Below are 18,073 nucleotides of genomic sequence, written 5' to 3' on the forward strand. Positions count from 1 at the left end.
CTGCTGTCTCAGCATGGCAGAGATGTGAGCATGAGGAAGAGATCAAACTGGGAAGACCCGTGTGCCTTCTGAGCTGCTCAGCAAGGGCTAAAAGGAACCTGGTGGGAAGTGCAGCTCAGATCTTTCCCCCAACAAATCCTACACGAGCCACGCAGAGAGGTGCAAACCCACGTTCAGTTACAGCTCCTGTGTTCCCCTGCAGCTTGCCATGCCCAGGAACCCTTCCAGTGCCACTCCTGGACAGAGAAGTGAGCCCACAAACCCTCGACAATGGCAAGCAGTTGGGCACATGCTCCTCTTTCTTATCACTGCTCCAGAATCATTGCACGCACACACACCCCACCATCCAGTTACCCTACCCAAATCACTTGCTAGGCCTTACTCTAGGCACACCACCTGCCTTGATGGCCATATACAGAACAGTAGCTAGCTTGGCCTCTGACTATGAGGAATAAATAAAGATGGAGTTGGCTCCTGTAATGAGGAGAGGCTCTTTTGGAATGAGTGACAGAGGCTGTGCGAAACCCAGAACGATTTAACAAGTTGGGGGCAGGTGGAATCTCAGGGCGTTGCAGACTTGAGGGTCAGGGAGGGGGAATGACTTTGCAGTGGCTCTGGTGTCCTCCCTGGATGGTCATTTCCGGAGGGTGATGCCTGGGGACTGCTCTTCAGCCCTGCGCAGCCTTCAACGTGGGGTTCCTCAGGGTTTGATTTTATCCCCTATGCCATTCAGCATCTACAGGAAACTGCTGAGTGGGGTCATCCCCACATTGTCGGCAATATGCTGATGACACACAACTCTCCTTTACAATAAACTAAAGCCCAATCCTGATAGGACTGAGGCACCGTTAGTGGGTGGTTCCCCAGACCAGATGGCGGGGAGGTTGCCTGCTCTTGATGGGGTTACACTGCCTCTGAAGGAGTGGGTGCCTAGCTTTGGGATACTTCTGGATCCACTGCTGTTGCTTGAGACTCAGGAGACCTGGCGTGCCTTCCCTCAGCTTCGTCTGGTGGCCCAGCTGTGCCCCTAACTCATGGGTAGGCAAACTAAGGTCCGTGGGCCGGATCAGGCCCAACTGCCTTCTGGATCCGGCCTGCGGACGGTCTGGGAATCACCTCATGGATCGCCAATGCGCGCGTTCTTTCCCTCTCCCTCCCACGGTGGCACCGGTGCCTCCTCCCTCCCTCCTCCTGGCTTCTCCCCGCCCTGCCTAGAGAAGGAAGGGGACTGGGCTTTGTTGGTGCCAGCAGTAAGCAGCCCCTCTCTAGAGCCCTTTCGCGCGCCACTCATCGTCCCGCCGCCACCAGCCCCTGCCGCTCGCAAGACACAGGTAAGCAGCCACTGGGGCTCGTGGTGCTCTTGTATCATTCCCCCCCCAAAAAAATATAGTCCGCCCCCCCCACAAGGTCTGAGGGACAGTGGACCAGCCCCCTTCTGAAAAGGTTTGCTGACACCTGCCCTAACCAGACAGGGGCAGCCTAACTTCTGCCTATGCTCTAGTAACCTCTAGGCTAGATTACAGCAGCACATTATATGTGAGGCTGCCTCTGAAGACGGTTCAGAAACTTCAGCGGCTGCAGGATTTTGCAGCCAGGTTGCTCACCGGCGCAAGAAGGTTTGATCCTTTGATACCGACCCTGGCCCAACTGCACGGGCTCCCCGTTCAAAGTGCTGGTTTCGACCTTTAAAGCCTGTACAGGACCCCAACATCGCAAGGACCACCTCTCCCCATATGCTCCCCATATGAGCCAGCTGGGAATCTGAGATCATCTGCTGAGGCCCTTAACATGAGAACGGGGCCTTCTCTGCAGTGGCTCCTCATTTGCGGGATGCCCAGGGAGGTCTGCCTGGCGCCTTCATTATACACCTTGAGGCACCAGGCAAAACGTTCCTCTTCAACCAGGCCTTGGGCAGATCCATGGCCTTTTAAATGTGTTTGGTGGGTGGCAGGGGGATGTTACTGGTTTGTTTTTGTTTTATTATGTATTTTGTGTTTTCCTTTTGTACTTTTATGTTGTGAATCGCCCTGGGATCTTAGGATGGTGTACAAATTTGAAGAAGAAAAAAACATAACAGATGGCTACGTTTTGGTTAGTTCAAGGTCTGACTGGGTTTTGCCATTTTTCTTATAAGATCCCTGCTGGATCCCGTCCAGTCCAGTACCCTGTTCTCACGGGGCCCAACTAGGTGCCCACTAAACACCCACAAGCAGAATCTGAGCACAACAATGATGCCCGGGACGTGGGAAGGCAGGATACAGCCATGGGGGCTAGCAGCCAAGAATACCCTTTATCCTCCAGGAATTCGTACAGGGATAATATAATAATAATAATTTATTATTTATACCCCGCCCATCTGGCTGGGTTTCCCCAGCCACTCGGGGAGGCTTCCAACAGAATATTAAAATACAATAACCTATTAAACATTAAAAGCTTCCCTAAACAGGGGAGGTCTTCTAAAAGTCTGGTAGTTGTTGTTCTCTTGGACATCTGAAGGGAGGGTGTTCCACAGGGCGGGCACCACCACCGAGAAGGCCCTCTGCCCGGTTCCCTGTAACTTGGCTTCTTGCAGAGAGGGAACCGCCAGAAGGCCCTCGGCGCTGGACCTCAGTGTCCTATGCTTTAGTTGACATTCCTGCATTGAAGGGTTGGACTAGATGGCCCTTTGGGGCTCCTTTCCAACGCCCCCATTCCATGATGCCTTCTGTCTTTCTGGACTGAGTGTCCTCCCGCAGGCTAAACTCACCAAAGCTCTTGGGCGAAACGTTTTGTGATTCTGGCGAGGCTTGCCAGGCCTGGGGATGTTGCAACGAACGATGGCGCTTGTGCGCGAAAACTCCGCTGAAACGCAGCCGCTATTTCCTGGTTTGGGCCCGTTTCTAATTTCATAGAATCCTAGAGTTGGAAGAGACCCCAAGGGCCATCGACTCCAACCCCCTGCCAAGCAGGAAACACCATCAGAGCACTCCTGACATATGGTTGTCAAGCCTCTGCTTAAAGACCTCCAAAGTAGGAGACTCCACCACACTCCTTGGCAGCAAATTCCACTGTCAAACAGCTCTTACTGTCAGGAAGTTCTTCCTCATGTTTCGGTGGAATCTTCTTTCTTGTAGTTTGGATCCATTGCTCCGTGTCCGCTTCTCTGGAGCAGCAGAAAACAACCTTTCTCCCTCCTCTATGTGACATCCTTTTATATATTTGAACATGGCTATCATATCACCCCTTAACCTCCTCTTCTCCAGGCTAAACATGCCCAGCTCCCTTAGCCGTTCCTCATTTGCGACCGCCTGGGTTCTTACGGGGCTGAGGGTGTGGGACGGGGGGGGCGCCTCTTGGGCTGCCCGATCCCCTCCTTCCGTGGGGCGGGGATCCGGCCCCGCCTGGCTCGGAGCGCCGGGTGGCTGTTCTTAGCTCGGGACGCGGCGCGGGAAGCGTGGGAAATTTCTCCGCCCGGTTCCCAGGGCCGATCTGCGCCCGATCCCGCGCCGGCTTCCGCCTCCGGAGCCCCCTTGGCCCCGGCGGCCTCCTCCTCCTCCTCCTCCTCCTCGGGCTCTCCGCCTCCTCCGCCTCCGCCTCCTCTTGCGCGCTGAGCTCAGACGCTGCCGGGCCGCGGCGAGCTGTCAGCGATCGGGGCGGAGCGCGCCTCTCGGGCAGGGGAAGGAAGGCAGGCAGGGGCCGAGCCGCAGCCGGTGCTGGCGAGAAGAATGGCGGCCGGCGGCGGAGCTCGGGCACCAGCGGAGGCGGCCCCGGCAGCAGCAGCAGGTGCGCCCCGGAGGCTCCGCGGGAGCGAAGGATGCGCCCTGCGGCTGGGCTGGAGGGCGCCGAGGGCCAGCCTTGCGCGCGGGGCCTGGCGGGGGCCGGAGGGCCACAGGCGCGGGTGGGGGGCCGCACGGCGGCAGGGGGGCGGATGGAGCACCGTGGATGGGCGGCGTGGCGGGGGTAGCCGAGGTGTGGGGCTAGCGGGGGGCGCGATGGGGCGGGAGGCGTGGTCTCTTGGCCACCGGCGGGGGAGGCTGGGTTCGGGGCTGGGGGCGCGGCTGGGGCCGGCCGGAGCCACGTGGGGCGCTTGGCCGGGGGGCGGCTGGATGTGTGGGGCTGAGCTTGGCAGATGGGGCGGGGGAACGGCGAGATTCTCCTGCGTGGGTGCAGCTCTGAAATGGTCCCTATTCTGCCGGGTAGCTGGAGCACAAAGGCTGGGGTTTGGGGGTGGCAGGAGAGCCGGAGCCCAGTTGTAGGGGGTGTCTGGGTGAGGCAGGGGGCTGGCTGTGGGTCAAGGAAGGGAGGGGGTCAAGGAAGGGGCGCCTCCAGTTGTCCCCAACCCCCTGGGTGCAAGGGGCAGCAATAAGCTTGATGTAGAAAAGTGGGGGGAGTCCACCCCTTCGTAGTCCTTTTGAGGGTCACTTTGGAGAATGCAGAGGTATACAATTGTAGCTGTGGAAGGGACACCAAGGGTCATCTAGTCCAACCCGCTGAAATGCAGGAATCGCAGTTAAATAATCTCTGGGATGAGGGTGCTAGCTAGCCAATGTGGGTGGGGGTTCTTGTTTGTGCTGTGTGGGGAGGGGGTGGGGAGAAGGGAGGAAAAAACCAGTGGATCCTGGATGATGAGAGGGTGAGGGGTGTGTGGGGCCTGTGGGGGATGCGTCAGGTGTAATGTGGGTCATATAGGCAGGGGGTGGGCCCTGAGGGTAGGGGGCTGCCTTCTGTGCCTCTGCACCCCGGCCTTCCTAAACACCCACCTCCCCACCCGCTGCCTCTCCAGGTCTGATCCCAGTCCTCACGCGTCCTGATCTGAGCCCCCCCGGCCAAAAACTCTAACGCTGTTGCCACTCAACGCTCTAAAGATGAACAAGGAAGCCACAGAGGTCTCCGGTGAGTTGCTGGGTGTGGGATCCTTTCCTGTCTTTCCTCCGTCCTTCTCCCACTCCAAAGAGACCCAGGAATTCTGGCTCCCCAATGCTTCCCTGGGCTCTCTTTCCTGTTCATGGAGCCCTCCCTGCCAAGTCTGGATTGGGCCCCTTGCCCCAATTATATCTCCCCAAGGGCCTGTGTGGAAGAGAGGGCCGGAGAGCGGCAGGGCCTTTTCAGTGCTGGCACCCATGCTTTGTTGCCTAGTGGTTTGGCCACTCACTTTGACATCAATTTTGTCACCCAAGAAGGTGCTTCTGGGCTGCCGTGTTTGAATTTTTGCTGGCCAACCATGTGGCCTGGTGCTTTATAAATTTTATTTTAAATCGGCTGTTGAATATTTTGGTTGGGTTTTTCCGTGTGCGTGTGTGCGCTCCATATGTATTTATTACTAGCATTCACACATGGTTTGGAGCACTGGTCAAGAAGGCGACTCGTGGGTTTTTTTTAAAGCAGGCAACCAGTGGGGTCCCTCTCCAAGGCTAGCAAGAGGACCCTAAGACTCCTCATCCCATGCCTGCACCTTTGCAAGGGCTACAGGAGGCCCTGCCAACAAAACAAAACCCTGGAAGAGCCTTCCATCACGGCCTGGTGCCGTCAGCAATTCTGTGCCCCAGAGCACCTGAATTCTGCCACGCTGGGGAAGACCGTCCTTAATAAAATGGGGTGAAAGGGTCTTTTATCCCAGCTCTTTTTTCTCTCCCCTGCTGGGTTCCTATCAGCAAGAGTTTTGGGTGGAGGTGAACATTCAGAAACAGGATGCTGGGCGCTGGGGCAACCACTCCCCTCGGTTCCCCTGGGATCTGTGGCCCCACACCTTTTGCGCACCTGCACCCTCCAGGAGAAGCCCAGGAGCCTGTCTTCCCTCTTGCCACCCCCCTGCCCTGCCCAACGCGGGTCTCACCCTCCGCCTGCCTCTCCCCTTCCAGAGAACAACCACCACCTGAAGGTTTTCCTGCCCAAGAAGCTGGTGGAATGCGTTCCCAAGTGTCCCGCCTTGCCCAAGGAGCGACTGCGCTGGAACACCAACGAGGTATTTTATGGATAGTTAAATTGATATTTTATTTAAAGATTTTCATTTATAAATGAATAAAAGGAAAAAAGAAAATGAAAGAAATGGGGGGGAAGAGAGAAAGGAAATGAATGTGCAAAAACCACAGCATAATACAGTAAGTAAATTACATTGCTATAGGTTATCATATAATATATTATTATTATTAAAGGTAAAGGTAAAGGGACCCCTGACCATTAGGTCCAGTCGTGGCCGACTCTGGGGTTGCGGTGCTCCTCTCGCTTTATTGGCCGAGGGAGCCGGCATACAGCTTCCAGGTCATGTGGCCAGCAGGACTAAGCCGCCTCTGGCGAACCAAAGCAGCGCACGGAAACGCCGTTTACCTTCCCACCAGAGCAGTATCTATTTATCTACTTGCACTTTGACGTGCTTTCGGACTACTAGGTTGGCAGGAGCAGGGAACGAGCAACGGGAGCTCACCCCGTCAAGAGGATTCGAACCGCCGACCTTCCGATCGGCAAGTCCTAGGCTCTGTGGTTTAACCCACAGCGCCACCCACGTCCCATTCTTCTTCTTCTTATTATTATTATTATTATCCTAATCTATGCATGGTTACTAATATGGTTACTAACAGCCCTTTGCCTTCTGTATGAACTCTTTCCAGATATCAGTATACTTGTCCAAACAAAGTCTACGCCTACAGGCAATCCGTTCATACATTGCAATTGTTATCACTGTTATCAATCCATCGATTAACAGGAATCTTGTCTTCGTTCTTCCAGTTCATCGGTATCAATCTCTTGGCAGTCATTAGGGCTTGTAGAATTCACAGAGTCTGTGACCACCTGGGGACGCTACGTATTCCTTATTTTATAAAATTTTTATTGGGTTTTCACATTTTATATAGACAAAGACAAAAACACAAAAAACATAAAAACAAACAAACAGAAAAGTAAAACAACAAACATATATAGTTTCCAGAAAAAACTTATTTTCTAACCCTGGTCATTGACTTCCCCCCACCCCCTCCCTTGCATCCCTATTCCCAAATTTGTATCAGCAAATTGGCATTTCCTTATCCATCTTAATATTAGTCCTTTATATATATAAAAAAGCAAAATTAAATTTATTCTAAGTTGGACCTCAGTTCCCTTCCAACGATTTCCCATTTTGTCTTAAATAATAATCTTGTTAGCTAAATCCCATAGTCTTAAGTGTTGTTGAAACTAGATTCTTCCCTCCCTCCCTTCCCCGGTTTGTGTCCCTTCCGAAAACATGTCCAAAATAGCAATTATTAGCCCGGATTCCTTACGTCCGAGGCTCTCAAATCTCTTTCAGTCCCTCTCCGCCGGCCTAGTTGGCAATCCTTTATGTCGGTCTTCACGTCTCGAAAGAGTTCTTTCACAGTCAGTCCAAAATCTCTTCCCATATTTTCAAGCAACTGCTGAGGAATTTCCACAAGGCATGAATTTTGAACATAATCAAAGTCAGAGTCTATGTGGAGGCCCCAATTATATTTCTTTATTTTAAATTCCTTGATTTCATAAATTCCCAGGGCCTCCACTTTCATCTTCTGGATCTTTCGTAGATTTGTAGTAGGTTCAGTCCAATAGTCTCCTTGTTTATATTCCACAGATGTCAGCTTCTGGACAATATTTTCCCATTTCAGTTCTTCTCTTTCTTGTTTTGTCTTCTCCTCTTCTTTGGTTATCATTTCCGGCTCAGCTGTGGATTCTTTCTCAGCCAGGTTCTCATTACATTGAACAGAACTACTTGTTTCAGGATTCAAGGTCATCAATTGTTCACTCATAGCCGTAGTCTGTTCCTGTAAGATTCCAACCAAATAAAACATCCTTTCGATTTCTCCCAGTATCTTTCCATCCACAGCCATTGTAATTCCACAGATTTCCCCCTAGAGGGAATCTGGTTACTTAGTGTTCTTTTCTCCAACAGTCCTCTGTCTTATTATTGATTCTTTGTTTCCAACAATTTTAGTTCAATTGTAACTCCTTTTAATCCAGAGGGGTCTTAAGTAGCAATTTTTCTACTATTAACAGTCCGTTTGACAGCTTTGACAGCTGTCAAACTCTGCTCTTCTTATACCAGCTCCAAAGTAGGACACTCCCGGGCCCGGGAGGGGGGGGTTGCTTACAACAGAAATATACCCCTTCCAACACTCCTCTCTCCTGCTCAAAAAAAAATCTTTTCCAAATCTTGGAAGTTACTGTCTTTTTAAACTCACCCTTTACAGGGTAGGCACTCCAGCTTAGTTCTTTTATCGTTGCTCTGGATCGTCTGCAAGGGGGGGGGGTGCGGACTTCCTTTTAACACATCCCCCGATCGTCTCAAATTCAATAGGTAAAATTCTTAGAATCCAAATTCAATTAACTCACGGGTTCTTTTTCCCAGCCGAATTTCAAGGAAGGAAGTCAGCGCTCTCCGGTCATGGCTCGCGGCTTCGCTCAGCAGAGGTAGCGATGGACTCTCGGTGCCACGCCACCCCCCGTATCCCCTCCGCAGCCTTTAAAAAGGCTCTTTGCGAATCAGGGGGGGCGCTTAAGGCACCCACCGAGTCTTCAGTCCGCAGGCTTTCGTGCCTGCGGTTTTAAGGGTCCCCGTGTCGCCGGCACGGCAAAGACCCGTCCCCCGCTGAGCCGATTCCCTCCGGAGCTCGGAGGGAATCCGCCATTCCCAGATCGCGCCAACCCCGGAAGTCCCCGACGCTACGTATTCCTATTTACTCCTTAGAATATTTGAATCCCTAAGTTTTTTTCTAAGATAGGGTTCAGCTAACTGAAGGCCAGGAATGGGCAAGCTTTTCCAGCCTGGGGGTGGGCACATGGCAGCAGTGGGCAGGGCCAGGGGCAAAAAATGGGCAGGGCAATGTTTGGAAATCCTTACTTTTGTACAGTGGTCTTGTTCCTGCACAGACCCCTCTCTGTCATTGGTCAAGAGGCATGATCAGTAATCCAGCCCAGTGGCTACACTTAGCAGCACTGATGACAGGAGGTGGGGGTAGCCTGGGCAGAGCTCTGAGGGCCACATGGAGAGGATTGTAGGCCAGGGGTGGCGCTGTGGGTCAAACCATAGAGCCTAGGGCTTGCCGATCAGAAGGTCGGCGGTTTGAATCCCTGCGACGGGTGAGCTCCCGTTGCTCTGTCCCTGCTCCTGCCAACCTAGCAGTTCAAAAGCACGTCCAAGTGCAAGTAGATAAATAGGTACCACTCCGGCGGAAAGGTAAACGGCGTTTCCATGCACTGCTCTGGTTTGCCAGAAGCAGCTTAGTCATGCTGGCCACATGACCCAGAAGTTGTACGCCGGCTCCCTCGGCCAGCAAAGCGGGATGAGCGCTGCAACCCCAGAGTTGTCCGCGACTGGACCTAATGGTCAGGGGTCCCTTTACCTTTATTTGGGCCTGAAGTTCCTGGCCCCAGCCTTAAGGACACAATATTGGGAGTAGGACATGGAAATAGTAGCTCATGCATTAACAGCAGTTAAGATGGTGGATTTTGAAAATGCACCACACACACACCCTCCATAGATTCTTGGTCATCGGAAGTTTGGGAAATATGCCATTTATGGTTTAAGCTGACAAACTTGATAAGGGTAAAAGAAGGCAGACGAGAAGGCAACAACGTCAGCGGGAAGCGGAGTTTGTTTATTTGTTTTAAACAGAATAACAAGCTTTAGCAGACCCACATTTAATATTTAGCTTATTTCTAAAAATACTTGCGTAGCACAACTTCATAGAATCATAGAATCCTAGAGTTGGAAGAGACCACAAGGGCCATCGAGTCCAACCCCCTGCCAAGCAGGAAACACCATCAGAGCACTCCTGACATATGGTTGTCAAGCCTCTGCTTAAAGACCTCCAAAGTAGGAGACTCCACCACACTCCTTGGCAGCAAATTCCACTGTCAAACAGCTCTTACTGTCAGGAAGTTCTTCCTAATGTTTAGGCGGAATCTTCTTTCTTGTAGTTTGGATCCATTGCTCCGTGTCCGCTTCTCTGGAGCAGCAGAAAACAACCTTTCTCCCTCCTCTATGTGACATCCTTCACACTTCATTTTTTAAAAATCTTCATTTTTAAAAAAATCAGAGCGCTTAACAATATAGACAAGTTGTTGCAGGCATCTGTCTGTCTCGAGAGACAGTGGAGTTCACCTCCTGGGGGGGTGAGGTCAAACCTCTGTGTTGACAGCACCAAAGTGGCCTCCCTGGGGTGCAAGCCTGGGGGGGGTGTCTGGGGGTCCCGGGCTTCCCAGATGACAAGACACCCCCCTTGGCTTTGCTGGTGTGATCCAAAGAAAAGCAGAGCAGGACATTGGGTACTAGCTTGGCTGCAGGAGTTGCTGGACGGAGGCGTACAAGGCATCATCCAACAATCTTAGGGACCCCTCTCCGGATTTCCATAGGGTTTACCCCTGTACCTTTTCTTCTGCCGAAGGTATCGCACAAGGCAGCGGAGGTTTAGAATAAGGTTTTCCTTTTCCTGGATGGGCTCCCTTCCCAGACTGATAAGCCCCATCAGACCCTCACTTCCCTCTGCAGCATGTACAGAAAGCACATTACTGACCCTTAGATTGAGGTCATATTACGGGGACAGACAACACATTACAGAACATGTTTTCTTAAGTAGTCTGCATAAGCCTTTCCCCCCCCCCAAGCAGAATTTGGAAGGTCAATAAAGAAGGTGGCCAGGCGGCAGGTTTTCATAGAATCCTAGTTGGAAGGGCCCCCCAGCGGTCATCTAGTCCAACCCACTGCAGTGCAGGAATCACAGTTGCTGAGAGGCGACTGAGACTGTGGGCTGATGTTTCCATCTCTGCCTCTGGACTGCATCGTTGTTTTATTTCATAACGGGGAGTGTTTTGGTTTTCTGATTCTGTTGTCCAGCTGGATTGTGGGCAGGCCGCCCTGGGCTCCCTTTGGGGAGGAAGGGTGCGGTGAAAACACCACAAAGAAAGCAGTTTCCCCCCCGAGAAGCAAATTAAATAATTATAGCAAATGCACAAAGGGGAGCGAGTAGAAGCAGGAAATTTAAATTCCCCCCAAAAAATTGAAATCAGAATATTTTATGAATCACAAATATATGGCAACTTTCGAAGCTTCCGGAACTCGCCCGGGAGCATGGAGCAGGGGTTGGGGACGTTATTGCTTTGTAAACCTTGACCACTGCCATCCAAACCTGGAAAGGGCAGGTAGCAAGGGCGACTGACCGGACCTCAGCTGAGATCCTGCAGAGAAGAGGTGAAGCTGAATATTGGAAGGACAGATAAAAGGAATTCCTTCTTAGAATCATAATTGTAGAGTTGGGAGGGCACCTAGGGGTCATCTAGTCCAACCCCCTTCCGTGCAGGAATCTCAACTAGATCATACATGACAGATGGACACCCAACCTCTTCAAGGAGGCTCCAAGCGTGTCTGTTTCCGGTGTCGACTGGCTCTTGCTGTCAGACAGTTCTCCCTGATGTTTAGAATCTCCTTTCTCGTGACTTGATTCTATTAGTTCGCGTCCTACACTCCGGAGCAGCGCATAGCTGCTCTTGTGTTCGGATCCCGCTTGCGGGTTTCTTGCCGGCATCTGAGGACAGGATCCTGGATAAGGTGGATGAAATATACTCGGAGTCGAGAGTGGATTTCATGCTCTTTATTCAGCTCATAGTGGTGAGGAGGAGGAATGGAAGTTCCCCCAAAGTATCTGCTTTATATACATTATTTACACAACGGGCCCCACGTGATTGGCTAATTCCGGGATTCTCCTGTAGGCCAATCAGGTTGCGGATTCACTTCCACCTGGAGCTGGATTGGGTGGCTCCTGCGGACCAATCATACTGCTGCATTGTTCTAGGACCAATCAGACTGCTGCATTCTGAATCCTATTGTTCTAGGACCAATCAGACTGCTGCATTTTGGATCCTATTCAACTCAGTACATAACAGTGGGTCACTGGCCTTAGGGTCCCAGGACATGCAAGGTGTTATTTTATTATTGTTGTTAAATGTAAAATAAACAAGACCCGATCAGTAACAGGTCAGCCTGTCCCCTCCCGATTGTGACCGTATCCTATCATCACCTCTTCACATAAACTGATGTGCTCCTTAGTGCATGGGTAGGCAAACTAAGGCCCGGGGGCCGGATCCTGCCCAATCGCCTTCTAAATCCGGCCTGCGGATGGTCTGGAAATCAAGATGTTTTTACATGAGTAGAATGTGTCCTTTTATTTAAAATGCATCTCTGGGTTATTTGTGGGGCGTAGGAATTCGTTCCTTCCTGCCCAAGAAAATATAGTCTGGCCCCCCAGAAGGTCTGAGGGACAGTGGACCGGCCCCCTGCTGAAAAAGTTTGCTGACCCCTGTCTTAGTGAGTGCAAAGGGCTTCCCAACAGCACCAAGTAAACAAGGCCAGTCTCTGCTCGCTGGGGAAAAGGGATCCCCTGTCTTCTTCCTGGGGGTGTCAGCAACTGCCGCAGCCGGAGACAGGGTACTGGGTGTTGCGGAGCTGTACCAAAATAAGTTTTGCTTTGGGGAGATCTGGTGGATTGGCGTCGTTCACATTAACTGCCCTGTTTTGAAATAAGGAGGATATACCCGCCAGGTGGTATAACCTGCTATAGAACCTCTGGGGGATGATGATTATCTTAATTATAATTCTCAGGTTCCATTTAGGAACGGCTTCCCGTAAAATACCTCTAGGCGGCTTTTGCGGTAAATGCCATCAAGAATTAAAACAAAACCAATTGCATACATGTGAACAGTTAAAAACTGCATCTATGCAAACAGTTAGGAACACATCCGTCTGCGAAAACAGTTTGAAATCCAATACAGATTCTTAAGACGGGGATGAACATCGCAGCTGAAAAGCCTTTGTCCTTCCTTCCTTGACTGGTTTTTACAAAAGAAATAAAATGACCCTGGTGCGCTTACACCGGAGAAAGTGGAGAGAGTAAAGTTTTTCTATCATAACTCTAGAACTCGTGGATGTCCAGTGGAGCTGAATGCTGGAATAATAATAATAATCATCATCATCATCATCATAATCGCAATTTATTTATACCCCGCCCATCTGGCTGAGTTTCTCCAGCCACTCTGGGCGGCTTCCAATCAAGTGTTAAAAACAATACAGCATTAAATATTAAAAACTTCCCTGAACAGGGCTGCCTTCAGATGTCTTTTAAAGAGAAGATAGCTGCTTATTTCCTTGACATCTGGTAGGAGGGTGTTCCACAGGGCGGGCGCCACCACCGAGAAGGCCCTCTGCCTGGTTCCCTGTAACCTCACTTCTTGCAATGAGGGAACCGCCAGAGTGCCCTCGGAGCTGGACCTCCATGTCCGGGCTGGACGATGGGGGTGGAGACGCTCCTTCAGGTCTACTGGGCCTTTGAGGCCATTTAGGGCTTTCAAGGTCAGCACCAACACTTTGAATTGTGCTCGGAAACGTCCTGGGAGCCAATGTAGGTCTTTCAAGACCGGTGTTATGTGGTCTCCCAGTCCCCAGTCTGGCTGCCGCATTCTGGATTAGTTGTAGTTTCCGGGTCACCTTCAAAGGTAGCCCCACGTAGAGCGCATGGCAGTAGTCCAAGCGGGAGATAACCAGAGCATGCACCACTCTGGCAAGGCAGTCTGCGGCAGATAGGGTCTCATCCTGCGTACCAGATGGAGCTGGTAGACAGCCGCCCTGGACACAGAATTAACCTGTGCCTTCATGGACAGCTGTGAGTCCAAAATGGAAGATTCAGGACAGATTTATTTTTTAAAAAGTCCTTCTTCATGCAGTGCAGAGTTAAACTATGGAACTCCCACTGAAAGAGACTTTAAAAGATGATTCATGGAGGAGCAGAGGGCTATAGACGCCTTCTAGCCACAGTGAAGAATGTGTTCTGCCTCCAAAGCCAGAAATGCTCCTGGGTACCAGTTTCTGGAAATGGCAGGAAGGGAGTCCCTCTATAGTCACCCGTTTGGCCCCTGTGAGAGCAGGATCCCTTTGGCCTGATCCAGAAGGCGCTTTTTTAAAAAACACAACACCAATTTTTAAAATTGATTTTCCACATTTATAACAAATATAACGTATAAAAAAGATGAAACAAAACATCTTACAATACTAAAAGAAAAAAAAAAAGAGTATAAACAGTTATCACTTCCAAAATCCAAGTTAGCTTTCATTGTGGTCTGACTTCCTCCATTTCCCCCCTAACTGAATTTCATTGTATCTCCTTTGTAACAGTTCTCCAAAATCCTCTTTCTAATACAATTAACTCCTTCAACTATCTATCTTCATCTCTTTTCTTTTTTGACTCAAATCCATATTACTATACAACATTCTTATTCCAATCCTAGGCCTATCAGATACTTTCAAGTACCTTCTAATGTTCTTATATTACAATATTTAGCTAAATAGTCTTTAAATTTATTCCAGTCTTCTTGGTACTCCTCCTCTTTCTGATCGCGGATTCTCCCAGTCAGTTCAGCCAGCTCCAAAAACTCCAGCATCGTCATCTGCCATTCTTCTACCATTGGTATTTCTTGAGATTTCCAATTTTTTGCTAATAGCAGTCTTGCTGCTGTAGTGGCATACAAAAATAATCTAACATCTTTTTTGGGCAATTCCAATCCTATTATTCCAAGTAAAAAGGCTTCTGGTTTCTTAACAAATGTAATTTTCAACATTTTTTTTCAACTCATTATAAATCTTTTCCCAGAAGTCCTTAACCTTAGGACACGGCCACCACATGTGGTAAAAGGTGCCTTTTTTTTCTTTACACTTATCTTTTTTTTTCATATACATTTTTATTAAAGTTTCACAAATTTTTAAACAAACACAGAAACACAAACAAACACAACACAAATAACAAGTATAGATTCGGATCCTTATTTCCTTAACATCTTTCCCTGACTTCCCCACACCTCCCCATCTTGTATTCCAGTTCCAATAGTTAGCTCAGCAAGTTCTCATCCCCAACTTTTACCTTATTATTATTATACTTAATTCATCTTAATTAACCAATTTTAACTTATATACCTCAATTTAAACAACAATACTCATTCTTTACACCCTTTTCTAAGGTTGACCCAAATTCCCTTCCACAAATTTCCCAATTTTTATATTAATTACAAAGCAAAATAACAGAAAGACAACATATAATTATACAACCTTTGGATTCCAAAACTCTCACCCCCCTTTCCCGGTTTAGATCCCCCAAAAATGTCCATCAGTCTATCAACTATCAGCCTGGAGATCTCACGTCCGCTTTTTCTTTACACTTATCATCCGTATGATAAATCTTTGCTAATTTTACCCGGGTTAGGTACCCCCTATATATCATTTCCATAATGTTTTCCAGAAGGCGCTTCTTATCTTCTTATGCCCTGCGATCCTGTGGGGTGAATTGTGTGTGGGGTTACGGCTGCCTTGTGGGGAGACGTGAGATGCTTACCTTTGGCCTGATGGGTGTGTTGGCGTTTGACTCGCCGTCCTGTCGGTCCCGCGATGGTTTCTGTCATTCAGAAGTCCTGTGTGGGTTCCCGTCTCCTAAGAACAGCTGGGTTGCTGGCAGGCGTTTTTCTGACCGAGCCCCAAACCCCCTCTTATTTTCTGTCGTAGGAGATCGCTTCCTACTTGATCACCTTTGAGAAACATGAAGAGTGGCTCTCGTGTTCCCCCAAGACCAGGTAGGTGTGTGTGAGGCGGGGCCATGCCTCTGACGCTGGGACATTTTGGGGGGCATCTACCTGGGGCAGGGGATGTAGGCGCAGCTCACCTCCGTGCCAGAGATGGGAATCTCACACAGAGGAGGCAAACTCGCTGCACAGTGGCTCCTAGCCTGGACTGATGCCGGAAAGTGATTTGTCTTTGTTCAAATACCCTTACTCTGTCTCCAAGGCTCTGGCCTGGCTGCCTTTGTCTTAACCATGGTTCTCCCCCTGCAAAACTTTTGTTTTTGAATCTCATTTATTGCATTTATATCGCACTAAAAGAAAAATAACCGTGCAACTTTTGGAAGGCACCCGAAGGCCGCCTTGTAGGGGGAAGTTTTTAATGTTTGATGTTTTAATTTTGTTCTTATATCTGTTGGAAGCCGCCCAGAGTGGCGGGGGGAACCCATCCAGATTGGGGTGGTGGTGGTATATAAATAATAACATTATTTATTTATTATTATTATTATGGTTACAGGTAGGTAGCCGTGTTGGTCTGCCGTAGTCGAAACAAAATTTAAAAAATCCTTCCAATAGAACGTTAGAGACCAACTAAGTTTGTTCTTGGTATGAGCTTTCGTGTACATGCACACTTCTTCAGATACACTGAAACAGAAGTCACCAGACCCTTATCTGGTACAGCTGTCCTAGTGTGAGTTTTCGCAGCTGTGCTAATAGCTCTGGCGCAAGTGCCTGAGCCCCAATTGATCAGCTTATTGTATTTCTGTGCTGCTTTCCGTTCAAATGAATCCCAACGCAGCCGAGAAACAACAGAAACACAGCAGAGCATCCCAAGCGCAGTGTAAATCATGTGCCATCAGCGAAACAGCCTATGGAACGCTGTTAACGAACCGGCAGCTATAAAAGAGTAGGCCAGACGTCACAATTACAGCACTTAGCAAATCGATACGGCAAATCCGTGTGTCGTGGTGGTTTAGAGTGCTGGACTAGGACCTGGGGGAGAGCAGGGTTCGAATCCTCACTCAGCTCCCTGCGTTTGCCAGTCTCTTAGCCTCACCTGCCTCACAGGATTGTCATGAGGGTAAAACGGGGAGGAAGAGAACCTTGGATACCACAAGGCTGATATCCTTCAGAGCTAAAAAAATGGGATAAAGGGCTCCGTAAATACAGTTGGTGGTCTACAAAGCCCACTCCTCTCCTCTCCTCCTTCTCCCCATCCGGCAGACCCCAGAACGGCTCCATCATCCTGTACAACCGCAAGAAGGTGAAGTACCGGAAGGACGGCTATTGCTGGAAGAAGCGGAAAGACGGCAAGACGACCCGCGAGGACCACATGAAGCTGAAAGTGAAAGGCGTGGAGGTAGGAAAGGGGAAGGGCAGGGGGGAGGCAAGATTGTACCAACTGGCAGGACAAGGGGTGGGGGTGGATTGGCACCAGGGGCAGGCAGCAACCCCAGACATCTGCCAAGGCCCCTAATGCAGTGTGGGGCATGGGAAGGGACCCCACAGAGCGCCCCATCTTCTGCAGCACTTCCAGCTAGGAGAAGAGAGGGCAGGGGATGCGCGAGCTCTAGGGACCTGCCAGGCCACTCGTCCCATCCCAGGATTCAGGAAGCCAAGCGAGGCCAAGCAGTCGCGGTCCAGCAACAGAAGTCTCGCCCTGTGCATGGTTGAAATATGTTGATTTATTGGTGGAAGATCACGAAGGATTTAAATTCAGACCATTTGATCAAATTAAACTAGATGGTTGGCTACAATATTATCGGATCAATGAGTTGTATAAGCTTGATAAGAAAAATGGTTTTGCAACGGAAAAAACCAAATCGGAAACAGAGTTCTGAGATACTAATGTTAAAAATCTATCTAAAATGTATAATTTGCTGTTGGAGCGGCATACAAAGGATGGACAAGTCAAATCTGTAATGATAGAGGGGGCAAGAGATGTGGGACACAATAGAATGCCAGCCCAGGGTCCAGGAAGTCGACGGAGGCCAAGCAGTTGAGGTCCGGCAACAGAGGTCTAGCCCTGAGCATCTTTCCCAAGAGAGACACTCCCACCACGTAGGCAAAGTGAGGCGGTGACTCAGGCAGCGGGGCCCAATGCGTCAGGTTCTGCACTTCGGCAGAAATGACTAGACACAAAAATGTAGGGTGGGGGTACCTGGCTTGTCAGCAGTGCCTGTGACAAGGATCCAGCAGTCTTAGTAAAGGTAAAGGTAAAGGTACCCCTGCCCGAACGGGCCAGTCTTGACAGACTCTGGGGTTTGTGCGCCCATCTCACTCAAGAGGCCGGGGGCCAGCGCTGTCCGGAGACACTTCCGGGTCACGTGGCCAGCGTGACAAAGCTGCATCTGGCGAGCCAGCGCAGCACACGGAACGCCGTTTACCTTCCCGCTGGTAAGCGGTACCTATTTATCTACTTGCACCCGGGGGTGCTTTCGAACTGCTAGGTTGGCAGGCGCTGGGACCGAGCAGCGGGAGCGCACCCCGCCGCGGGGAT

At 50.1% G+C, this 18,073-nt stretch overlaps 1 protein-coding gene across 10 annotated transcripts in view; it reads left to right on the plus strand.

Moving 5' to 3' along the window:
- The first annotated feature begins 1,412 nt into the window (after positions 1-1,412).
- Positions 1,413-18,073, plus strand: part of CAMTA2 (calmodulin binding transcription activator 2) — a 62,159-nt gene continuing 45,498 nt past the window's right edge. For 2 of the 10 annotated variants that reach the window (XM_082197502.1, XM_082197505.1), the window contains exons 1-5: positions 3,572-3,756; positions 4,760-4,872; positions 5,838-5,941; positions 15,521-15,588; positions 16,798-16,933. In XM_082197502.1, the coding sequence (XP_082053628.1) occupies positions 4,845-4,872; positions 5,838-5,941; positions 15,521-15,588; positions 16,798-16,933 (336 nt within the window). In that variant the 5' untranslated portion in view covers positions 3,572-3,756; positions 4,760-4,844. Of the gene's footprint in view, positions 2,092-2,590; positions 2,866-3,567; positions 3,763-4,224; positions 4,247-4,759; positions 4,873-5,837; positions 5,942-15,520; positions 15,589-16,797; positions 16,934-18,073 lie in introns of those variants that run through there. The other 8 variants (XM_082197501.1, XM_082197499.1, XM_082197504.1 and 5 more) reach the window with 8 other exon arrangements.

The sequence above is a fragment of the Podarcis vaucheri genome, assembly GCF_965113315.1.
Source record: "Podarcis vaucheri genome assembly, chromosome: 13".
Lineage (NCBI taxonomy): Eukaryota > Metazoa > Chordata > Lepidosauria > Squamata > Lacertidae > Podarcis > Podarcis vaucheri.